The sequence below is a fragment of the Hypanus sabinus genome, chromosome 25 (assembly GCF_030144855.1).
Source record: "Hypanus sabinus isolate sHypSab1 chromosome 25, sHypSab1.hap1, whole genome shotgun sequence".
In the NCBI taxonomy this organism is placed as follows: domain Eukaryota; kingdom Metazoa; phylum Chordata; class Chondrichthyes; order Myliobatiformes; family Dasyatidae; genus Hypanus; species Hypanus sabinus.
Window position 1 is genome coordinate 7369429 of NC_082730.1, and position 26314 is coordinate 7395742.

The 26314-nt window shown below is 43.6% G+C and overlaps 1 protein-coding gene across 1 annotated transcript in view; it reads right to left on the reverse strand.

The window, feature by feature from the left end:
* Positions 1-450: 450 nt before the first annotated feature.
* irf6 (interferon regulatory factor 6) overlaps positions 451-26314 on the reverse strand; it is a 33138-nt gene continuing 7274 nt past the window's right edge. Inside the window, exons 2-9 of the mRNA XM_059950005.1 lie at positions 21575-21751; positions 13215-13419; positions 12511-12590; positions 10209-10242; positions 8876-9019; positions 7767-8159; positions 4593-4711; positions 451-2430 (exon numbers count right to left, since the gene is read on the reverse strand). Of these exons, the coding sequence (XP_059805988.1) occupies positions 2203-2430; positions 4593-4711; positions 7767-8159; positions 8876-9019; positions 10209-10242; positions 12511-12590; positions 13215-13419; positions 21575-21748 (1377 nt within the window). The 5' untranslated portion in view covers positions 21749-21751 and the 3' untranslated portion in view covers positions 451-2202. The remainder of the gene's footprint in view (positions 2431-4592; positions 4712-7766; positions 8160-8875; positions 9020-10208; positions 10243-12510; positions 12591-13214; positions 13420-21574; positions 21752-26314) is intronic.

Consider the following 26314-nt stretch of genomic DNA (forward strand, 5'->3'; position numbering starts at 1 on the left):
GGCAGGAAGGAAGGAAAACCAGCTTCCAACTGTTCCTTTCGCTATTGGGCCAAATTCTTTAAGAATGAGAAGTGATCTTAGAGAAACATGTAAAATTATGAAAGGGCTAGGTAAGATGGAGACAGGAAAGCTGTTTCCACTTGGGAGTTCAATTCCGGCGTTCCCATAAGGAGTTTGTACATTCTCCCAGTGACCGAATGGGATTCCTCCATGTATTCCAGTTTCCTCCCAGAGTCCAAAGACATACGGGTTAGTAGATTAACTTGTCATTGTAAACTGCCCTGTGATTAGGCTAGTGTTAAATAAGTGGGTCTCTGGGCAGTGTGGCCCGTTGGGCCTGCTCTGCACTTTATCTCGGAATAATCAACTAAACCCACTGAATGGGTAGTGGGTTTTACTACCCACCACCCACAGGAAAAATCAGAACGTTCAAAATGAGATACAATCCAATTTGTGAAACCGTCTAAAATTTAATTAAATAGTCACAAGACAAGTTTTAAAAAAATGTTACAATATAATATGTGAGCACTTTCAAATACAACTTAATGCAATAGATGTGAAATAACACAGTATGTGCTCAGTGAAGTAAATTTCCCAGTATTATTTATGGTATTTTCATTGTCCTAGATGAAGGATTTGATCAAACATAAAATTATCTGCTACTTAAGTGAGAAATCAGTAATGTTCTTGCTTTGACAGCCATCTTTCCAAATTCCACTATAATCCCGAAACATTCCACACACTATCAGATCAGATCATCTCACACTTCTTGGCTCAAGTATGATTAGTGTCAGGTAGTTAAATACAATGGACTATGTGTAATTCAATATGTAGCCATACACAAATGTCAGTTGTTTCCTTATATAAAAATGGAGAGAACTAAAGTTTAATCTTCTGACCACGCATTACATTGTACAATATGCAAATCTCTAAAACTCTGCCATGGATGGTCTCAAGCCCACCTGCTCAGGGAGGAGGGTCGGGCGTGGGGCTAGCAACCTCATCTCATAAAAACCCTGAGCAACAGAAACGCCAACAGGAGTTCGAAGCTCCTCATCCCTGGGAGAGGAAAGGTGGGCAACACGTGGGACAACTTGAAGGACTGGCCCAGGAGAGAGGAACCTGGTGAGCTGCTGTCAGTACCTATGCCCCAGTAGGGGAAAGTAAGCTAATTTCTAGAGGACACTTTGCCATAAAGTAAAATAAATCATTTTGTATAAAATGTGCTCAGTACTGCAGGCCAAAATTTTACTTTGAGATAAGATGCAACATAATTAAGCTCCAATTTCTTTCAAAACAGCTTCTTTACCAAAATATTAAATCATGCAATCTTATAAATCTTATAATACATCAACTTGTATTTAGATAATTTAATCTTAAGATGTCCTGATGTTCTATGTTCAAAGTACACAACTGCCTTTTAACTTCTTGTTCTTGAAATTTGGGCTTTAGGTTAAAAACTTAAAAATGAAAAGCATTCATGATAAAAAGGCTGGAACATGATAAACGAAGGAGCTTTTTGTTAACATGTCTTTATAAAAGGCTTCTCAGCTGCAGTTTGGGTGTTCTCTCTTAAATACCTTCTCCTGCTCTCTGTGTATTTTTGATGAGAACAATCTCTTATCACGTGGGTTTAACTAACACTAACATTTCAGATTTGGGCCTTCTGGGGATTCCTTGGGCACTGCAAGCTCTTCTGTTATGAAAGTCCACAGGGTGAGGGACAAAACTTTGTCCAGAGTCGTTGGCAACGAGTGTGCTTCCAAAGGGAAACAAGGTCACTTACTGTACAAAGTTTCAGTACAGAAACAGCCATTGCTGGGCTGTCCAACTAATGAGAGTATTACAACTTCCTTTAGGACTGCAACTACATATCAAAAGGACTCCAAAACGCTTTGCAACATTGAGAGCTTTAAAAAAAAATAGAAAGCAATTCCAAAATTAAATCTAATTGGGATCAACTTGCTCCAAACTTACTGCTGATCTTAGAGAGTTCAACATCTTGTATTAACTTACTGACCAAGGTTTTAGATGCGTGGAGAGAAAAGGACAAGACACAGGGAGCTTGATTAAATGAAATAAAAACCATCTTGGCACAAAGTGATGGTCCCTGGGCTCTTGAATGGCACCATCATTGGTAGGGCAACGAGACTGAGAGAGATCGTTGACGTTCAGATCTCCAACTGCAGCAGGCCGGACACATTACTGAGCTTGTAGTGGGGCTGCCATCTGCAGAGGTGGAGGTTGAACTGGCCACGTCTCATGTCCTTGGTTGGTCTGCAAGAGGTGGTACAGCTGTTTCAGGTGGGAGACGATATTGTCTTTAATGTCCGGGGTGGAGATCTGAAGTCTGATGCTACTGCTGTCGAAAGAGCGTGTAAACTCCCCATTAAACATCTCATAGATCATCCTTGCAACCACAGGTATCACCTGAAGATCAAGAAGCACACACATGGGTTAGGACACAAATAACAGTAAACAGTTTAACATCCATGACAGAACAGGGTATTGGTTCAAGTTTCAAAGTCTCAAATCAGAATCAGGTTCATCATCACCAGCATATGTTGTGAAATTTGTCAAGTTGGCAGCAGCAGTACAACACTTCACATAATATAAAAAAATATAAAACTGTGAATTAAAGTGTATATCAAAAAAATTAAATTAAATTAGTGCAAAAACAAAAGAAAAATTAGGTAGAAATGTAGTGTTCATGGTTTCAATGTCCATTCAGAAATCGGATGGCAGAGGGGAAGAAGCCGTTCCTGAATCGCTGAGTGTGTGCCTTAAGGTTCCTGTACCTCCTTCCTGATGGTAACAGTGAGAAATTGGCACGCTCAAGTGATGAGAGGTCCTTAATGATGGACGCCACTTTTTTGTGGCGCCACTCCTTGAAGATGCCTTGGACACTATGCAGCCCAGTACCCATGATGGAGCTGACTAATTTTACAACCCTCTACAGCTTACTTTGACCCTGTGCAGTAGCCCCCACCCCCACCAGATGGTGATGCAGCCAGTCAGAATGCTCTCCACGGTATACCTGTAGAAACTCACTTTCAAACATAACCCACTGTTGTAAACACAGGGGACCTCTGCAGCCACTTCGCCAATGGCACAGGAACATCCGAGGTTATACAGGATTTTCCACTTTCATGATTGATAGCCCAGAAGTGTGAAACCGTTTTCTTATATCCAGTGAACACCAAGCGGGGACTCAATGAAGATGCTTGATATTTAAGAAGCGTTCAGAGAAGACCAGGTCCAGAGATAACACTTGCAAGGTCAACAACCAGAAGGCTTAGGGCAAAGGTAATCAGTCAAATTTCCATTAGTAGAGTTTTGGATCTGACGGCAGAATCTCAGAAAGAGAGGAGAACCATTTAGAACTGAGAAAGGAGACCTCCTTCAGCCAGAGGGTGGGGTATCTGTGGCACTATTACCAACAAATATGTCACTGGGTGTACCCAAGACTGAGATCAATAAGTCTTTGATAAGTAAGGGTAAGGATTATGGGAGAAGGCAGGAGAAAGGGGGTTGAAAAAAAAATCAGCCATAATTGAATGGCAAAGCAGACTCAATAAGCTGAATGGTCTAATTCTGCTCCAGGACCTTAAGGTCTAAAAAGTGACATAGTGTTCCGAATTCCAACTACTGGCTGCATCCATTTTGAAACTTTAAACCCAAGTCCGATAGACATTGGAAGGTACTTCACTAGGAACCCGTATAATTAAACTGGAAAAAAGGTTCATCAAAATAAAAGTTTTCACGATGGCTGGTATAAAGCAGACCGAGGACCAATTATTTCGGGTCATGTAAGGGGATACCACTGATCTGAGCAGCGACCGGCAGCATGAGAGGACTCAGGTTTGCCGATAGAGTACACGAGGCATCGATTTGTGGCAGCTGGGGTTTGAGCAGCAGCCAATCGGTGATCAGGAATGATAGGCAGAAACAATAAAGTATGTGGCAAGTGGAGTGGCCTCTGTTGGAGCAGTTATTTGAGGCTTGAGTGAGACAAGATGGAAAAAGCTGCAGGAGGATTATATCTCCAATTTAATTATTGTTTTCTTCTTTATATAGTAGGGGTACCAGGCAGGATAGTTGAATGGTCACCTTGTGGGATGTGGGAAGGCAGGCAGACCTCCAGTGTCCCTGACGACTACAACTGCGAGAAGTGCACCCAGCTTCAGCTTCTAACACTCCACATTAAGGAGATGGAACTAGATGAACTCCGGATCATTTGGGAGGCTGAGGGAGTGAAGATCAGACACTTAGGGAGCTAGTTGCACCCCAAGGTGTAGGACACAAGAGAATGGGTGACAGTCAGGAAGGAGAAAGGGGTTGAACAGCCAGTGCAGAGTACCCCTGTGATCAATCCCCTCAACAACAGTTATACCACTTTGGATACTGTTGGGTGACAGGGGGAGAACCACTTAAAACCATTTTTTAAAATATATTACTTTTTATAAGACCACCTTTTAGTAGTCTTAGTATTAAGACTACTTATCATTCCCGACTCTTGGAAGAAACCCAAGGATCAGAGATCCAACAGTATGGTTGAATGACAGTTAAACTTATTTAGACAGACACATCACCTGCACCATGATCAGCTTTCTTTCCTTTGGTTTCCCATCAGGCCACTCCTCACCAAAGCACAGGTAAATCTCAAACGAAGGCACTTTATTGCTTTGACCCTTTTGAAGATCAATCAAATCTGTAATTAAAAAAATACAAACAAATTCCTGAATTTCCTGATGCTCTTGTTGCCACGTGCGCAATTGTTTTTGCGTGTGGGGTGGGGAGGATAGAGTCGATATTTTGCTTCGAACAGTTTGCGTGGTTTTCTATGGCCGTCTGGAGAAGACAAATCTCGGAGTTGTACACTGCATACGTACTTTGATAATAACTGTACCTTGAACAATTGGGAGTTCTGAATCAGAATGAGGTTTATTGGCATCTGTCGTGAAACTTGTTGTTTTCTGGCAGCAGTACAGCACAATACATTAAAATTACTGTACATTATGATAAGAATATTTAAAAATATAAGTAGTGCAAAATTGAGAAGGGATAATAAACCAGCCATGGAATGGCAGAGAAGACTCAATGGGCTGAATGGCCTAATTCTGCTCCTAGGTCTCATGGTCTTAAAAAAGTGAGGTAGTGTTCATAGACCATTTAGACACCCAACAGTAGAGGTGAAGACTGTTCCAAAAACATTCAGTGTGTGTCTTCTTCCTAAAGGCATAATGAAAAGAGCGGTGACTATTGTGGGATGTCCCTAGCACACCCTTGAGTATATTAGTGGCCAACACAAATGACACATCTCACTGCATGTTTTGATGTGCATGGGATAAATAAATCTGAACCTGAACTTGAAGAGGGCATGCCCTGGGTGGTGAGAGCCCTTCACGATGGATGCCACCTGAAACCTCACTAAACACCACCACCTCTGGCTGCCAATTCCCGGTCACCCACGCTCTGGAGCTGCTGCCATTTGTCTAACACCACAAAAGGTCTACAGCAGATACAATGTCACTGGCTCTCCACTCGACCTTGGATCACCTGGACAGTAACAATACCCATGCTCAGTGTCCAACACCCTCAGTTCTCATCGAAAAGCTCCAGAGCCTGAGCCTCGGCACCTCCTTCTATAATTGGATCCTCAGCAGGACAGCAACAGTCCATATGGATCCGAGTGACATCTCCTCCTCACTGACAATCAACACTGGTACACCTGTTTGCTTAGCCCACTGCTCTGCCCTCTCTACGCCCGTGACCATGTGGCTAGGCACAAATCAATAGCCAGCTGTAAAATTGCCGATGTTGACAGAGTTTCAGATGGAGACGAGAATGCGTACAGAAGTGAGGTAGGTGATGTCACAGCAAACCTTGCACTCAGCGTCACACCAGGAAGGAGAGGCTAACACACTATCGAGGGACTCGCAGCGGAAAAGGGGAGCCACGTCAAGTTCCGAGGTGTCGACATCTCTGAAGATCTACCCTAAGCCCAACATACTGATGCAATTACCAAAAAAAAGACAGAACAGTGACAATATTTTGTTAGGAGTTTGAAGAGCTTTGGCATTTCACCAAAGGCTCGACCAAATTTCTATAGAGCATTCTAATTGGATGCATCTCCGTCTGGTACGGAGGGGCCAGTGCACAGGATTGGAAAAGGCTACAGAAAATTGTAACGTGAACACTAGCTTCTCCAGGAGCAAGAACATCTTCAAAATGCCATACCACAAAAAGGCAGCATCCATCATTAAAGGCCTCCACCATTTAGGACATGATTGCTACCATCAGGGAGCCTGAAGACAAACACTCAATGTTTTAGGAACAGCCTCTTCCCATCTGCCATCAGGTTTCTGAATGGACACTGAACCCATGTGTACTACCTATTTGTTTCTGCTCTCTTTTTGCACTATTTAGTTTAATTTTTTTAAATGTATTTCTTATTGTAACTTATAGCTTATTATGTATTGCACTGTCCTTCTGCCGCAGAACAAATTTCACGCCATATGCCAGTGATATTAAACCCGATTCTGATTCTCACTGTAAAAAACCTGTCTCACAAATCTCCTTTAAACTTGCCCCCCTTTCATCTTTAATGAGCACCTTCCAGTACTTGGCATCTCCAGTCTCGACAAAGGATTCTGAATGTCTACCCCATCTCTGCCTCTCATAACGTTACAAACCTCTATGAGATCTCTCCTCTGCCTTCGATGTTCCAGTGAGAACAGCCCAAGTTTGTCCCAGCGGTTTTCAATCTGCAGTCCTTGATTCGTTGGTAAGGGACAATGGCATAATCGAGGTTGGGAGCCCCTGGCCCGACCTCTCCTTACAGCTCACCCCCATTAATGCAGGCAAAATCCTGGGGAGCCTCTGATGCACGCTTCCCAAATTCCGCACATCCAGCATGTTTGGTCCACAACCTTCTAAACCTTCCCGATCCACACAGCTGTCCAACTGCCTCAACCGCCCCTTTTGACAGCTGGCTCCTCAGCTGCGTGGAACGACGTCTTAGCTGAGGAAAACAGTGGAAGGTGGAGTGACCAGTGGTAATGAGGAGCAGATAGAGACAGAGGATTGTGTGCTCTGGAGAATGAAGCAGAAAAGCTGACAACAGCACAACCCTTCCTGATGATCTAAACACATCCTATGTGGGTTTTGATCGGAAAGGAATGGGTATGTCAGCACGCACCTCGATGGTCTCTAGTGACCTAAACCTACAGTCACCTTCACAGACACCCAGAGGGTGACACTGTGACCCAGATGGAGTCCCTGGCCAGGTCCATAGATCAGAGGTTCCCAACGGGGGACCACAAACCCTTTGGTTAATGGTAGGGGCCCACGGCATTAAAAATGATGGGAATCACTGCTTTAGGTCCTGTGTGGACCTACTGGAAGGGTATTTGCAGTCTTCTCCCTGTGTCAGGCTGTGGCTCCCACCAGCTTTAAGACAATGAGCTTTATTACGTGGGGCAGCCGGCTGCAAGGACAATAGCTTGCTCTCCAAATCATGCAGCCTTGGCTTGCTATCACATAGACAGCTAGGACGCAACCTCCATGATCGACCGAAGGAGGGCCTCCTCAGACTCCCTCCGCAGCTGTTACACTTTATTCTGCATTGTTGTTTTCTCTTGCTCTGCCTAAATACCCTGTGTAATGATTTGATCTGTTGGAACAGAGAGCAAGAGAAGGTTTTCACTGTGTGACAATGATAAACCGACATGTGATCAATCAGCCTGGAACGTCAAACCACTCACCACTCAAGAAGGTCTCTAGGCAAAAGAGTTTAACTTTCTTCTGCCTTTCGATGACGTGCGGCATGGTGCTCCCCCCTGCACAGGGTCCAGACCAGTACACCTTGCACTGACAGAGGCGGATGGCGTAGATTGCGTGCCCGCTAACCTCCAGGATGAGCCCGCGATCCATCACGTCCAGCAGCCGACTGGTGAACAGGCGCTGCTTCTCGTTTAGGATGTGGTCCGTCCCAGGGAACTTGATCTGCTCGAGCGAAACCGGACCAAAGAGCTCCTCCTGGTTGGGCATTGGCCCCAGGTCCCCATAGAACAGGCGGCATCCCTGAGGGTTACTGACGGTGAAGGAAGGTCCCAGCTCTTTGCCCCGGTACTGAAATTGGATCTCCAGGTCTGTCACTGAGTGGAATAAGTGGGAAGGAGGAAAAACCAGAGTGATGTGCCTCAATCTAAAGGAAGAGAACTCCATAACTATACATTTGTACATTCTGATGTTTAGTTGGACAACCACAGTGGTATAACATTGGAAAGTCATAGCAGTGTGTTCATTTCAGGTTACCATGACACAGGACAGACACAATTGCACCAAACAGGGTACAGAGCAGATTCACCAGGATGTTTAATACAAAGTCAAAGTCAACTTAGACCATAAGATATAGGAGCAGAATTAGGCCATTTGGCCCATCGAGTCTGCTCTGCCATTTCATCATGGCTGATCCATTTCCCTCTCAGCCCCAATCTCCTGCCTTCTCCCCGTTTCCCTTCATGCCCTGACTAATCAACAATCTATCACACTAAGACTTGGCCTCCACAGCCACTTGTGGCAAAGAAATCCAGATTCAGCACTCTCTGGATAAAGAAATTCCTCTGCATCACTGCTCTAAAGGGATGCCCCTCTGATTTAATGCTGTGTCCTCTGGTCCTTGACTCTCCCACAATAAGAAACATCCTCTTCACATCCACTCTATCGAAGTTAAGGGGCTCAAAACTGCTCACAATACTCCGAGCGAGGTCTCACCAGTGCTTTATAAAGTCTCAACATTACATCCTTGCTTTTATATTCTAAGACACTTATTACTGAAGAGGACAGGCGGTCTACAGTTTGATGTGCTTACTGGGCAGTGAGCTGATCCACGTTTCTGGCGTACTGAACATCTCTGCTGGCAAGGGAGGATCTCCCTGTAGGATCTGGTCAGGGTCGGTCTTTATCCACTCACTGGGAGAGCAACTGGCAACGCGTGCTGGAGGCATCGGTGAGTCTGCAAAAGTTAAATTGCACAGTAACAGTCATCAGCACTGACGAGCAAACACGTGCACCCGTCACATCCTTTGCAGTGGACCACTAGATATAGGAACAGAATTAGGCCATTTGGCCCATTGAGTCTGCCCCGCCATTTCATCATGGCTGATCCGATTTTCCTCTCAGCCCCGATCTCCTACCTTTTCTCTGTATCCCTTCATGCTCTGACTAATCAAGAAACAGCTTCTGCCTTAAATATACATAAAGACTTGGCTTCCATAGCTGCCTATGGCAAAGAATTCCACAGATTCACCACTCTCAGGCTAAAGAAATTCCTAATTTCCATTCTAAATGGACATCCCTCTAGTCTGAGGCTGTGTCCTCTGGTCTTAGAATTGGCTGCACCTCACAGCTAATTCTCCGATGGGTCAGCTATGGTTAAAATTAATTAACATTGACCAGCCTAGTTGCCATAATTTACTTCGGGTCACACCACAGCGCAACCGGCCATTTGGCACAACCTGTCCACACCAACCAGAATCTTGGCCGGATTCACAAGACTGATAGGGAGACAAGTAGAGTGATTTGGGACTGTTTTCACTGGACAACAAAGGAGAACGAGAGGTGACCTTATAGAGGTGTATAACATCATGAGGACCATGGATTGGGTGATCGCACACAGTCTTTTCCGGGCCTTGGGGACAGAGGCTTAAGGTGGGTGGGGTGGGGGGAATTTACTGGTGCTAGTTCATTACTCTCATGTACCGAGATACAGTGAAAAGCTTGTCTTGCACTCTGTTCGTACAATCGAATCATTACACAGTACATTGAGTTAGAACAAGGTAAAACATTCACAATTAAGATTAAAGGGTAAAAGCTACTAAAAAGTGCAGTGCAGGTTATGTGCAAGGTCATAACAAGGTAGATTGTGAGGCCAAGTCCCATTTCATTGTACAAGAGGGTCTATTCTAGAGTCTGATAGCAGCAGGATAGAAGCTGTCCTCGAGCCCGGTGGTACGTGCTTTCAGGCTGTAGTAAGAACCTGAGGGGCAGGTTTTTCCAGCCCGAGAATGGCCAACATATGGAATGAGCTACCAGAGAATGTGGTTGAGGCAGGGACAGTAATAACATTTTAAAAAGGTACTGTATTTGGACAGGCACATGAGTGAGAAAGGTTTAGAACAGGGCCAAAGACCAAGAACACTTACCATTGAGGTTGAGAAATGGGAAGCTCTCCTGCATCTGCACAAAGAGGAGGAGGAAATTAGTACAACTGCAGGTAACCCGACGGACGGCCAAGATGTACATTGCTCGACGGGACAATCGCAACAATCAAAATAGGATTTGACAACGTTACAGAGAACTTGACCTGTGGCGCCACTGTAGCGTAGCGGTTAGTGCAACGCTATTACAGCTCCCGGCAACGGAGTTCAGAGTTCAATTCTGGTGTCCTCTGTAAAAAAAAGTGTTTGCATGTTCTTCCCATGTGTGGGCGGGCTTCCTCTGCGTGTGCCGGCTCCCTCCCAGTGTCCAAGGACACATCAGTTGGTAAGTTAATCGGTCATTGTAAGTTGACCTATGATTAGGCATGGATTGAATTGGGATCGCTGGGCGGGCAGGTGGCACGGCAGGACAGTTCTGCGCTGTATCGCTAAATAAACAAAACATTAACAGGGCTGGGACAAAGCTGTCCCTTCAGAACGGAGATGAGGAGAAATTTCATTTGGGAGAAGGTAGCGAATCTGTGAAATTTGTCGCCACAGACTGCGGTGGTGGCCCAGTCCACTGGCTATATTTAAAGTGGAGGTTGATAGGTTCTTGGTTACAAGGAGAAGGCGGGAGAAGGTGGGAGAATGGGGTTGAGAGAGAAAATAACTCAGCCATGGTGGAGCAGACTTGACGGGCCGAATAGCATCGTACTGGTCCTATGGAAGGTGAAGTAAACAAGGCTGTGTGAACTGTAAATGGGTTGAGTTGTTTCCTTCTCAGATACAACAACTGTGTTCAGTTCTGGTTGCTTCATTACGGAAAGGATGTGGAAGCCTTAGAGATAGACAATAGGTGCAGAAGTAGACCATTCGGCCCTTCGAGCCTGCACTGCCATTCTGAGATCATGGCTGATCAACTACAATCAATACCCGGTTCCAGCCTTGTCCCCATAATCCCTTGATTCCCCTATCCATAAGATACTGATCTAGCTCCTTCCGAGGCAGTGCATTCCACACCCCCATAACTCTCTGGGAGAACAAGTTTTTCCTTAACTCTATCCTAAATGACCTATCCCTTATTCTCAAACCATGCCCTCTGGTACTGGACTCTCCCAGCATCTGGAACATATTTCCTGCCCCTATCTTGCCCAATCTCTTAATAATCTTATATGTTGCAATCAGATCCCCTTTCAATCTCCTTAATTCCAGCGTGTACAAGCCCAGTCTCTCTAACCTCTCTGCGTAAGACAGTTTGGACATCCCATCCCAGATGACACAGAGGAGATTAATCAGGATGCTGCCTGGATTAGAAAGCATGTCTCATGAGGAAAGGTGGAACGTGCCAGGATTGTTCTCTTTGGAGAAAAGGAGGATGAGAGGTGACCGAGTAGAGGTGCTCAGGAAGTTAAGAGGCACAGATTGAGTGGAGAACCAGCCCCCTTTTCCCCAGGGAGTACAATTTCAAAGAGGAAAGTATAGGGGGGATAGCAGATGTAGTTTTTTAGAAAAAAAAACAATTGTGGGTGCAAGGAATGCGCTGCCAGGGGTGGTGGGAGAGGCAGCTAGATTAGGGGCATTTAAGAAACTCTTAGGAGTGTGGACAATAGAAGGAGGGAAAGGTTAGTTTGATGTTGGAGTAGGTTAAAAGATCAGCACAACATTGTGGGAAGGAAAGCCTGTACTGTGCTGTACGGCACTATGAATCTGCTCAGCAGCACAGGAATGGGATTTCAGTTCCCAGATTCCAGATGTTATTGAGAACATTGAGGCTGGGTGTCCGAGGAACATGGAAGGCTTGTTAAGCACCAGAGGGAGCACGACAGTTCTCCAATTCCTCACCCGCCTGCCTAACCGGGGAATCTTCAAGGAACATAGAACATTAAAGCACAGCACAGGCCCCTTGATCAATCACATTGTGCCCACCCATTAAACCTACCCAAAGCTCAATCTAATCCTTCCACCCTATGTAACCCTCCCATTTTCTTTCATTATAGACCCATCTCTGAGAGTCTCTCAAATGCCCCTAATGTATCTGCTTCTACCACCACCCTGACAGGGTATTCCACAAACCCACCACACTCTGTGTAAAAAAAAAGTCTACCTTTGATATCCCCCCAGACGATTCAGTATCAATGGATCTTGCTCCAATAACGTGTCCTTCACCTTACAAAGCAATCACTGTGGCTACAGTGACCCAGACTGGTCAGAGTGTAGCTCAAGCTGATAGCACTGAGAGTTAGGACAGGCAAAAACCTCCAAGGTCTGATGTGGAACTGTTCTCCTGAGCAATATTCCCACTCACCTCTACTTGGGGCTGAGAACTCGAGTCGTCGTCCTCCTCATCTTCCAAGTCCACGTCGTTTTCCTCCCACGGAACCGATCCTGCAAGACGCACATCAACGTGCTTGTTTTACTTCCGGTCACCACAACTCACTCCCCACTCAAGGTTCGAAAGGTCGTTATAATGCGGAAAGTAGCAATCCCAAAACTAACCCCTGCACAACACCACTAGGCACCGGCAGCCAACCGGAAAAGGCTCCCTTTATTCCCACTCTTTGCCTCCCGCCAGTCAGCCTCTTTCCTTTAATACCATGGGCTTTTAGCTTGTTAAGCAGCCTCATCATGGCACCTCGTCAAAGACCTTCTGGAAATCCAAGTATACAATATCAAATGATTCTCCTTTGTCTATCCTGCTTATTATTTTGTCAAAGAATTCCAACAGGTTTGTCAGGCAGATGTTCTACCCCATCTGTAGTCTCTGGCCTCTGAAATTATACTTGCTTTACTGTTACTCTGGGATGTTAAATTTTTATTAAATTCAGCTACATAAGTGCATTACTGTTGGCAGATAAAGAGCAATACTGACACTTATTGCCATCTGTTGGAAACTCCCCAAATTAATTCATGGTAACAACTGCTCACTGTAACTTTTGCCAAACACAAACTAAGAGCTGGTGTCCATACCTGTGCCAGAACCATCGTTATAAAGCAGGAGGGATTTCCTACCTGGATTGCTGTGTCCACCGTTAGCCTGGGGAATGTCGCACACTTCATAAATCTTCAGCGGATTCATGGGGATCTCTTTGGTGCCGTCGTAAATGAGGTTGAACTCGCGGCTTTTGTTGAGCGCGCAGCGAAGCTGAGCTTTCCACTTGGCGGGATCCGGTTCGTCGATCCCCTCCTGGTATTTCCCCGTCTCCACTGCCCAGGCCTGCAGGTTGTACACACTGTGATTAATCCCTCGAGTGACATGGCATGAACGTGCACCATCACGATGCCTCATTCCTCGCTGTCCTGCTGATGAAGTAGGCTGCCCATTCCACAATAAACGGGCCAGGACGAGAACACAACCTGTCCTGTCACCTCTCGCCACTTGTCACACAACTCTCAGTGTCTCAGAATCGGGTCTGACTTAGGATAACGTGAAACCCGTTGTTTAGCAACAACAGTACAGTGGAAAGGCATAAAATTACTATAAATTACAAGATAAATAAATAGTGCAAAAAAAATAGATTGACTTTGCTTCTGACATGTACACAGAAATATTGAAACACACAGTGTGAGGATGTGCTGGGGGCAGCCCACAAGTGTCACCACACTTCTGGCACCAACATAACACGCCCACGACTCACTAACCCCAAACCATACGCCTTTGGACTGTGGGAGGAGACCGGAGCACCTGGAGGAAACCCATGCCATCACGGGGAGAACGTACAAGCTCCTTACAGACAGTGGCGGGAATTGAACCCGGGTCACTGGCACCGTAGAGCGTTTTGCTAACCACTACACTACCGTGCTGCCCCTACGGTAGTGTTCATCAGGATGTGAGAAGGTCCCGTCAACTGTGCAACCGGCGATAGGCACAACAGCCAGAGCTCACCGTTCTCTCTGAGGAGTTGGGACATCCTTCCCGTCATCGCGAGGGTTTCTTCCAGGTGCTCTGGTTTCCTCCCAAAGAGGTACCGGTTGGTAGGTTATTTGGTCATTGTAAATTGTCCCTTGATTAGGCTCGGCTTAAATCGGGGGGGGGGGGGGGGGCGCAGCTCTAAGAGCCTGCTATGCAGTGTTTCTCAGTAAATAAAAATCTAATGCCCCTCCTCCCCTTCCTACCCCATCCCTGTTTATTTATTTATTTTCTTATTCCCTCTCACAATCACTCCTTGCCTGTTCTCCCTCTGGTGCTGCCCTCCCCCTTACTTTCTCCCGAGGCCTCCCATCCCATGATACTCTCCCTTCTCCAGCTTTGTATCCCTTTTGCCCATCAATTCCCCAGCTCTTAGCTTCACTCCACGCCCTCCGGTCTTCTCCTATCATTTCAGATTTCCCCCTTCCCCTCCAACTTTCAAATCTCTTACTATCTTTCTTTCAGTTAGTCCTGATGAAGGGTCTCGGCCCGAAACATCGACTGTACTTCTTCCTATAGATGCTGCCTGGCCTGCTGCGTTCCACCAGCATTTTGTGTGTGTTGCATGAATTTCCAGCATCTGCAGATTTCCTCGTGTTTGGGTAATGCTTAGAGGTGATTAACACCGTCCACCAGGAAATAAGCAATGCTGCTCCCAGTTCAGTGATTACTGGCCGATCAGGCTCAGAATGTTGGCTGACAGTGCTCAGTCAATGCTGCTCCCAGTTAGGCAACACTGATTTTTTAAATTCATATTTTAATTTTAGTTACTTTATTTTGAGAAACCACACAGAACAGGCCCTACTGGCCCAACGAGCAGGGCTGCCCAAAAACACAGATACTTAACCCTCACTGGACAACCTACAATGAACAGTTAACCTTCTGACCGGTACATCTCTGGACTGTGGACGGCACCGGAATTGAACTCTGACCTCCAACCCCCCCCCCCCCACCGAGCTGTCATAGCACCACACTGACTACTGTGCTACCGTGGTGACACAGCCTTGTTTTACAAAACCCTCCAGGGCTGCATCACTCTGACCACATCCCGCCACCCCCCCCCAAACCCCACACTCCGGCTTCTGCACGTGCCCATGTTATGTCCTTACAGGCCCGAATCTGTGTCCACTGGTGGGTGGGAGGGAGGACAGGCCGTTTTGGCTGTTGTTGTTTTGTTGCTTGTTATATTCTGTTTTGCTCTGCCAAGCACAGTGGCCACGTGATGGTGGCATCAGAATGAGTGGCACACTTTGTGGGCTGCCCAGCCCACCTTCGGGTGTGTTGGTTGTTAACACAAATGACACATTTCACTGTACGTTACAATAAATAAATTTGAATCTTACACCACTAACAGCCTGGATCCCAGGACACAGATTTCCTTCTAGTCTCCTCCCATTCCCACTCAATTCCCCCTTCTTCCTCAGAACCCACCTCATCTGGTTATCTGCCCCAGATCTTCTGGTTACAGCTTGCTCTACTGCGTTCCAGGCTTGACAAGTTTCTGTCTAACGAGTTACTATTGTTCATATGGGAATTTACTTCCTTGTGTATCAATTGGTATTTTTTGCCTTTCAGTTTAGTACAAATTAAAAACGTCATTATCTAATCATATACACAAAAGATTCAGCAGATGCTGGAAATCTAGAAAAACACAAAGCGCTGAAGGAATTCAGCAAGTCAGGCAGCATCTATGGAGAGGTCAGCATTTTGGATTGAGACCAAGGTCCTGATGAGGGGTCTTGGCCTGAAACATCGACGGTTTATTCCCTTCCATAGATGCTGCCTGATCTGTCAAGCTCCCACAGCATTGCATGTGTGTTGTTCAAGATTTTCTAATTTTTTTTCTCCCCACCCCTCTATTTTTTCAAAATTTAATCCATGGGGAATTTCCCAAGGACACTGGAATGAGGAGAATCACCAGTCTCGGTAAATATCCAATTATCAGAGGAGATGCCAGGAGGAAGGGAGAGACAGGGAATTTGTGATGTGTTGAAAATCACACAGAACAGAATCTATCAGCCCAACATTGTAACGTGGCGGGGGGACAAATGCTTTGGAGTACAAGCATAAACAAACCCTACTAAACCCAGCGAAATTGCAGCCGGCCACAATATTCAACCCGTCAGTTGTGCCCTGTTAACATACAAAAGTTGAGGTTTTATAACGCAAAGGTCAGACCACACTTTCGTGTATCATGAGCAGTTTTGGACCGCTTATCTGAGGGGAGATATGCTGGCATCGGAGAGGGTACAAAGGAGGTTCACGAGAATGAGTCCAAGAATGAAAGAGTTAACATACGAGTCTTGTTAGATGGCTTTGGGCCTGTACTCGCTGAAGTTTGGAAGAATGCAAAGTGTGAGGGGTGGGAAATCTATCAAATGTTGAAAGGCCTAGATAGAGTAGATGTGGAGAGGTTATTTTCTGTATTAGGGGAGTCCAGGACCAGAGAGCACAGCTTCAGAATAAAGGAATATTCATTTAGAACAAAGGTGTTTATTAAGCTCTTTAGCTAGAACAGGGGTTCTCAACCTTTTTTATGCCATGGACCAACACGTTAAAGCAAGGCATCCGGAGACCCCAGGCTGAGCCAGAGGGTGGTGAAACTGGAATTCATGGCCACAGACAGCAAAGAAAGTCAAGTCATTGGGTATTTGTAAAGCAGAGGGTGGTAGGTTCTTGATTAGTCAGAGAAAGGTTACGGTGAAACAGCAGGAAAATGGGGTTGAGAGGGATATTAAGTCAGACATATTGGAATGGCAAAGCAGACTCAAATGGTCTGAATGGACTAATTCTGATCCTGTGTTTTGTGGACTCCTGCAGAGAGTTACGCGCTCATTTTCCAGTCAGACTATGGGTAGCTAGTAGTTAGCACACTGCTTTATAGTATCAACGACCCCGGTTCAATTCCCACCACCAGCTGTGAGGAATTTGCGGGTTCTCCCCACGACCGTGTGGGTTTCCTCCAGGTGCTCCACTTTCCTCCCACAGTCCAAAGATGCACCAGTTGGTATGATAATTGGTCATTGTAAATTGTCCTTGATTAGGCTGGAGTTAAACCGGGAGTTGCTGGGCAGCGTGGCTCAAAGGGCCAGAAGGGCCTGTTCCGTGTTGTATCTCAATCAAAGACAAACAACTACAGTGGCCGAGGATTGTGCAGCAGACTGTGGGAGGAAGTCAGCGGGTGGGTGGGGGTGGGGCCAATAGCTAGTTGACGTTTGGGGTCAAGATCCTCCATTTGGACTGGACCAGCATTTTGTTAGGGACTCTAGATTTTGGCATCTGCAATCTCATATCTTCCAGACTGGGGATTGTTTTAATTTAAAGGGGATGGGGAAAGGATGTAAGGTTAACTAAAGGTAATCATCAGGGGATCAGAGGTGGAGAAGGTCCGCAGCTTTAAATTCCTCGGTGCTATTATTTCAGAGAACCTGTCCTTGGTCCAACCCGTAAATGCAGTTATGAAGAAAGCACGGCAGCGCCTCTACTTCCTTGGGAGTTTGCCAAGATTCAGCATGACATCTAAAACTTTGACAAATGTCTATCGACGTGTGGTGGAGAGTACATTGATTGGCGGTACCACGGCCTGGTACAGAAACACAATTGCCCTTGAACGGAAAATCCGACAAAAAGTAGTGGATATGGCCTAGTCCATCACAGATAAAGCCCTCCCCACCACTGAGCCCATCTGCACTGAGTGTTATCACAGGAAAGCAGCATCCATCACCACCCAGGTCAGGCTCTCTTCTCACTGCTGTGGTCAGGAAGAAGGTATGGGAGCCTCCGGACTCACACCACCAGCTTCAGGAACAGTTATTACCCCTCAACCAATAGGGTCTTGAACCAAAGGGGATAACTTCAATCAACTTCTCTCACCCCCTTCACTGAAATGTTCCCACAGCAAATAGACTCACTTTCAAGGACTCTTCAGCTCATGTTCTCGATATTTATGGCTTATTTATTAATTATTATTTTTTCTTCTTTCTTTTTCTATTTACACAGTTTGTTGTCCTTTGCACACTGGCTGGAGGAGTCTTTCACTGATTCTGTTGTGGTTATTATTCTTTGGATTTATTGAGTATGCCCACAAGGCAATGAATCTCAGGGTTGTCTGTGGTGACATATATGTACTTTGATAATGTACTTACTTTGAACTTTAAAAGTTTTTGGTTTATTCTTGTCATACGGATAGAGATACAGTGAAGAACTGGGATTTGCATGCCACCCAGCCACATCATTCCAAACACGTGCAGTACGGAGGGAAAAACAACACCAGACTGTAAAACTGTCTCGTACGTAAAGTACCACCATGCAACAGTTGCTGGCACTTACGGATCTTAAACTCAAAAGCCCTCTGAGACCAGACTCAGCTCCACCGTTGCTTTCGGTTGTTAAGCTTTAGAATTCCTAAGCCACTCTCCCTCTCTTTAAACTGCAACTCTGACCACACTTTCCTGTCTTGTCTCCCTCTGGCTGACAGACTCTCCCCGCTCAAGAAGCTAAATTCTTGAGACAGTTTCCAATACTCGAGGGGCCCCCTCTCCCTCTTCATGCTCAGAAGGAATAAGGGACAGGATATTTTCACCCTAGAGGTGGGGTTTTGAACATAGGTGGGCATTTGGTCAAGGTAGTCACGAGGATAAACGTCAAACAGAACGCAAGGACAAGAACCTGAGGGCAACTCCAAACCTGTCTGGGAGCACAATATTCAGACCAGCTCCTCTCCCTCTCAAGGCTTCCTATAACAATGTCCACCTTCTCTAGAGGTAACTGGAGGAAAGTATGGGGGGATGTCAAAGGTAAAGTTTTTTTTATAGAGTGGTGGGAACGTGAACACGGTGGTGGTAGAGGCAGACACACTGGAGGCATTAAGAGACTCTTAGGCAAATAGATGATAGAAAAATGGAGGGCTATGTGGGAGGGAAGGGTTAGATTGATCTTGGAGTAGATTAAGGGGTCGGCACAATATTGTACTGTGCTGTAATGCTCTATGTTCTCAGACATGATGCTAATCTGCACTTAATAGCACATAAAGACCTGAGGCCGCCCAACATCACTCCCTCAATTAAAACTGAAAGTTAGCAAGGCAAGAAGAGAAACTGAGCGGGAGCAGTTGAATGCACTTTTGTAAAACAGTTTAGGTTCACCGCCCCCCTTTAGCCAGAGGGTGGCGAATCTGTGGAATTCATTGTCACAGACGGCTGTAGTGGTTAAATCATTGGTATATGTAAAGCGGAGGTTGATAGGTTCTTGATTAGTAAGGGGTTAAAAGATTACGGGGAGAAGGCAGGAGAATGGAATTGAGAGAGATAATCAGCTACAGCAGAGTGGTGGAGCACACTTGATGGGCTGAATGGCTCCTATGTCTCGTGGTCTTTAGTTTACTCCTTCTGGGACACTGCTAGTGGCAGAGCGTCATAGGATATCATTCCTACCTGTGGCCACCAAACTTTACAACTCCTCCCTCGGAGTGTCAGACACCCTGTGCCAATAGGCTGGTCCTGGACTTATTTCCACTTGGCATGATTAACTTATTATTTAATTATTTATGGCTTTATATTGCTATATTTCTTCACTATTCTTGGTTGGTGCGACTGTAATGAAACCCAATTTCCCTCAGGATCAATAAAGTATGTCTGTCTGTCTCCTCCGTCAGCAGAAAACCACGTACACAGGGGGTACCTAATAAGTAGCCACTGAGTGTAGAGTCAAACAACACTGAAACAGGCCCTTTGACCCAATCATCCACGCTGACAAAGATGCCGATCCAGGCCAGTCACGTTTGCCAGCATCTGTTCCATAACCTTCTAAACCTCTGCCTTAAATATACATAAAGACTTGGCCTCCACAGCTGCCTGTGGCAAAGAATTCCACAAATTCTCCATTCCAAAAGGATGCCCCTCTTATTCTGAGGCTGCGTCCTCTGGTCTTGGGCAGTCCCACCGTCCTCTCCACATCCACTCTATCCAGGCTTTTTGCCATTCAATAAGATTCAATTAGATCACCCCTCATTCTTATGAATTCCAGGAAATACAGACACAAAGCTATCATATGCTCTTTATATGACAAGTCATTCTATCCTGGAATCATTTTCAAAAACTTCCTTTGAACCCTCTCCAATGTCAGCACATCCTTTCTAAGGGGCCCAAAACTGCTCACAATACTCCAAGTGAGGCCCCACCAGTGCTTTATAAAGTCTCAACATCACATCCTTGCTTTCATATTCTAGTCCTCTTCAAATGAATGCTAACATCACACTTGCCTGCCTTGCCATAGACTCAACCTGCAAATTAACCTTCAGGGAATCCTGCTCAAGAACTTCAAAGTCCCTTTGCACCTCAAGGTTTTGCATTTTCTCTCCATTTAGAAAACAGTCAACCTTTTCATTTCTTCTAGCAAAGTGCATGACCGTACACTTCCTGACACTGTATTCCATCCATCATATCTTTGCCCATTCTTCTAATCTGTCTAAGTCCTTCTGTAGCCTCTCTACTTCCTCAAAAACTACCTTCCCCTCCAACTATCTTCATATGCCTGCAAACTTTGCAACAAAGGCATCAATTCTATCATCGAAATCATTGACATAGAATGTAAAAAGAATCAGTCCCAACACAGACCCCTATGGAACACCACTAATCACCAGCAGTCAATCAGAAAAGGCTCTCTTTATACCCAATTTGCTTCTTGCCTATCAGTCACATGGGCCCATAGTTTGTTAAGCAACCTCATGTGTGGCACCTTGTCAAAGGCCTTCTGAAAATACAAGTACACAACATCAACCGATTCTCCTTTGTCTATCCTGCTTGACATTTCTTCAAAGATTTCCAATAGATTTGCCAGGCACGATTTTCCCCTGAGGAAACCATGCTGCCTATCTTACCACGTGCCTCCAAGTTCTCCGAGAGCACATCAACATTTTCACAACCACTGACATCAGACTGGCCTATCATTTCTGTCCTTCTGCCTCTCTCGCTTCTGGAAGAGTGGAATGACTTTTGCAATTCTCCAGTCTTCCAGTCCTGGTTATGCGGCCACAGACACCAGGCAGACAATCTCTGAAGAGTATTGATAATGACTGGGATCACCCGTCTTGTAAAGACACTGCCCAGAAGAAGGCAATGGCAAACCACTTCTGTAGAAACATCTGCCAAGAGCAATCATGGTCATGGAAAGACCACGATCGCCCACTGCATGTAATGATGACGGTGGTTGTACTGTTGACATAAAACAGCAGATATCCTGGCATATACCTGGTTCTGATGATGGAACAGTCATGTAACTCTTCCACATGTAGTGTGCAACTCTGAGACTCTCTGAATTTCAAGCACCCAATGTTTCTACCAGATAGTGATCAGGGTAGCACATTTCTCCACTCGATCCAGCTGGCAAGCAGGGTCTGTTTGCAGGAGAAATACCAAACCAAGATATAACCATCAAACCAATATAATAAAAACCATGTGCCCACCTTAAAGATGGTGTTTTCTTCCTCCCGTGGAGGGCTGTGGCGTGTCGCATGCTTCCAAGGAATTTGGAATCGTTTGTTTTCTCGATGGAGCCAAACAAGCCCCGGGAAAAGTCCACTGTCGACCTGGGCCACGAGCCACGGCTTCAGACGCACCCTTCGCTGGTGCACCGCCATCGCCTGGAACAGAAACCCTTGTTAACCGGAGAAAACGGAACGGTCACTCACCAGAGACGGAGAAACATGGGATGGCATGCATCTACATACTAAAGTTCAGAAACTTTGCAATGCTGGAATGCTTGAAAGATGGTGCCAAGCTACGGCCTCTGTTGAGATCCGTGGCTCAGACTTAGTTGGGCTTTTTTTTTAAGCATAGCGGTTAGCGCAATGCTGTTACAGCTGTCGTGGTTTCTCGTGCCCCACAAACAACCAGGAGACGCAGAAGATTCTTCAAGAAGGGTTAAACTTTAATTTGCAAATCAAAGCTGAGACAGTCAGTGAGCTAGTCGCTGATTGCCCACCAATCCTTGTACATAGCATTTTTTATAGCAATCTCCTGGTTCAGTTGCATTAGCATATCCAATTGGTCTACAGTATCACAAGTACATCCACTATTGTTTCTACCCATTGACTTAATCATGTTCTAATCTACATCTCTTAGCTACCTCTCATTAACACACCATTATCTTCTACATTCTTAAGAATATATAGGAAATAATACAATATAGGAAATACATTCTTAAGAATTTACGTTCTTACTAAATTGGATACATGCATAGCAAATAGCAAGCTCAAAGCTGACCACATAGTTTTGGTTACACAGCAAACAATGCAACTTTTATACTCCAATACAGCACTGGCGTCGGAGTTTGGAGTTCAATTCTGATGTCCTCTATGTAAGTACGTCTGTACATCCTTCCCATGTTCCCGTCCTCCCCCATCACAGTCCAAAGGTCAATCGGTCATTGTAAATTGCCCTAGGGTTTGGGTTAAAAAGGTGGACTGCCGGGAGGCACGGCTCAGTGGCCAGAATTGTATCTGCATTGTATCTCTAAGTAAATTGGACAAATCAATCTTCATGCCCTCAGGCTGGGGGCTTCCAAGATAAAATATGAGAAGTTGAACCTCACTGTGGCAGTCGAGGATACCATGGGACAAGTTGGAATGTGAATTGAAATGGTAGTCAGTGGTTATTGTTGATTGTCTGAAAGGTAGCACAGCAAGTTGTACAGAGAGCAGACAGTGAGGTGATAATCATCAGATAATCTGTGGTTATAATGTAAATTACTGGATAAATATTGGCTCCACTGAAACAATGCCTCAAACATCTTAAACACAAGAAGGTCTGCAGGTGCTGGAAATCCACAGCAACACACAGAAATGCAGGAGGAACTCAGCAGGTCGGGCAGCGTCCATGGAAATGAATCCACCTTGAGCAACACAGACAAGTTCCAAGGAAGCGGTAGGGGCGTGGTAGCGGGTCTGGGTGAGTACATGGTCGAAGAGTCAGAGGGCAGCAGAGATCATAGAGGGGGAGCAGTGAGAGTGTTTCATTGAACACCCAAAGGGAAGAGATAGTCATTCAGAGCAGGCATTCCTCGCAGAAACTTTGCAGTAGTAGCAGTTTCACACACACGAGACTTTCTCTTTCTTTTTCAATCTTTTTATTAATATCAACATGATAAGATTAGTACATAGATAATGGGATTACAAATTTACAAAATTAAAATGAACATAAAAGGATACACAAGCAATAAGTACATTATAGTTAAGTCTTCCCAAATCATGAATGATGCAAATATCATATAAACAAAACCAAAAAAAACTAAGTAATTCATGTTGAAAAAAAGAGAAAAAAGAAAAAAATATTAATACCCTAAGAAAAACTAAACCAACAAACTAACCACTATTAAGAGAAAAAGGAATAAATAAATAAATGGGTTGTTTATAGTATCTATATAAAAAAAATACAAAATCATCAGTGTCCCCAACTCCAATCCTCTCAATATATACATATATATATATATATATATATATATATATATATATATATATATAAATATAAAATCAAAACCAGAAAAACAAATAGGATTGGAACAGGGTCAAATTACATCATGTGAAAATATTGAATAAGTGGCCTCCAAATCTTTTCAAATTTAATAGAAGGGCACTTCTAATTTTCTCCAAATTTAGACATAACATAGTTTGAGAAAACCAATGAGATACAGTAGGGGGATTAATTTCTTTCCAATTCAACAAAATAGATTTTCTAGCCATTAATGTAAGAAATGCAATCATCCGACAAGCAGAAGATAAATGGATTGACTCCATCATTGGTAAACCAAAGATGGCAGTAATAGGATGAGGTTGTAAATCAATGTTCAATACCATGGAAATAATATCGAAAATGTCTTTCCAATATTTTTTCAAAAGCGGACATGACCAAAATATATGAGTTAAAGAAGCTATCTCAGAATGACATCAGTCACATATAGGATTTATATGGGAATAAAAATGAGCCAATTTATCCTTGGACATATGAGCCCTGTGCACAACTTTAAACTGTATCAATGAATGTTTAGCACATATAGAGGAAAAATTAACTAATTGAAGAATTTTATCCCAATTCTCAATAGAGATAATAAAGTTAAGTTCTCTTTCCCAATCATTTTTAATCTTATAAAAGGCCTCTGAATGTATTTTCATAATTATATTGTAAACATTTGATATTACACCTTTCTGAAAAGGATTTAGTTCTAACAATTTCTCCAAAATACCCGAAGAATCAAGATTTGGAAAGGTAGGAAGTACAGTGTTCAAGAAATTCCTAATCTGTAAATATCTAAAAAAATGAGATCTGGGCAAATTATATTTATTAGATAATTGTTCAAAAGACATAAAACAATTATCCAAAAATAGATCAGAAAATCGTAGTATTCCTATAGTCTTCCAAGCTGAATAAGCTTGGTCCATAATAGAAGGATGAAAAAAGAAATTGGATACAATAGGAATAGTTAAAATAAAATGATTCAACCCAAAAAATTTCCGAAATTGAAACCATATACGTAAAGTGTATTTGACTATCGGATTGTCAATTCATTTATGCAATTTAGAAAGAGCAAAGGGAAGAGAAGTCCCTAAAATAGAACCCAATGAAAATCCTTGTACAGATTTAGTTTCCAGATTTACCCAATGAGGGCTAGGAGATAAATCCCAATCCCTGAACAAACATTTCAAATATTGAATATTAATTGCCCAATAATAAAATCTAAAATTAGGCAATGCCAATCCACCTTCCTTCCTTGCCTTCTGTAAATAGCTTTTACCTAATCTAGGATTTTTGTTCTGCCATATATATGAGGAAATTTTTGAATCAACATTGTCAAAAAAGGATTTTGGAATAAAAATTGGTACCGCTTGAAATATATATAAGAACTTGGGTAAAATAATCATCTTAATAGCATCAATCCGACCTATCAGAGATAAAGACAATGGTGACCATTTAGTGAACAAACATTTAATCTGATCAATTAAGGGTAAAAAATTAACCTTGAATAACTCATGATTTTTTGTAATTTTAATCCCCAAGTATATAAAAAAGTCATTAACTAATTTAAAAAGTAAATTTCCATAAATTGCAACTTGTCTATTTAAGGGGAACAATTCACTCTTATTAAGATTCAATTTATACCCGGAAAAATTACTAAACTGAGCCAACAATGATATAACTGCAGGAATGGATTTCTCAGGATCAGAAAAATATAATAACAAGTCATCTGCGTATAATGATAACTTATGTATATCCATCCCACGAGTAATGGCAAAAATGTTAGGTGATTCTCTAATAGCAATTGCCAAAGGTTCTATAGCAATATCAAATAATAATGGACTAAGAGGACAGCCTTGCCTGGTACCCCGAAATAAACGAAAAAAGGGAGATCTTTGATTGTTAGTAAAAACCGAGGCTACTGGAGTATGATATATCAATTTAATCCAGGATATAAATGTTGGACTAAAACTAAACTTCTCAAGCACAGTAAATAAATATGGCCATTCAACTCTATCAAGTGCTTACTCCACATCTAATGAAATGACACATTCTGAGGTGCTGCGTGAAGGAGTATAAACAATGTTCAATAATCTAATATTGAAAAAATAGCAATTTTTAATAAAACCAGTTTGATCCTCTGAGATAATTTGAGGTAATACCTTCTCCAGCCTGGTCGCCAGTAACTTGGAAAAGATCTTGGAATCTACATTCAATAAGGACATTGGTCTATAGGATGCGCAATCAGTAAGGTCTTTATCTTTTTTCAATATTAAAGAAATGGAAGCTTTATAAAAAGATTATGGCAATTTACCTAGTCTATTTGTTTCTTCAAAAACCTTGCATAACCAAGGAAAAAGAGTAGAGGAAAAACACTTTAAAAATTCCACTGTATACTCATCTGGACCTGGTGCTTTCCCAGAATTCATAGAGGAAATAACACCTTTATTTTCTGTATCCGTAATAGGATTTTCTAATATTAAAAGTTCTTCTGATGATAATGTTGGAAAATTCAATTTCCCAAGAAAATCATGCATGGTATTATAATCATGAGGAAATTCAGAATGATACAGAGAGGTATAAAAATCTTGAAAAGATTTGTTTATCTCATCATGATCAACTGTCAGTTCACCATTCTGTTGATGAATCTTAATAACTTGACGTTTAACCGAAGCATTTTTCAATTGGTTAGCTAA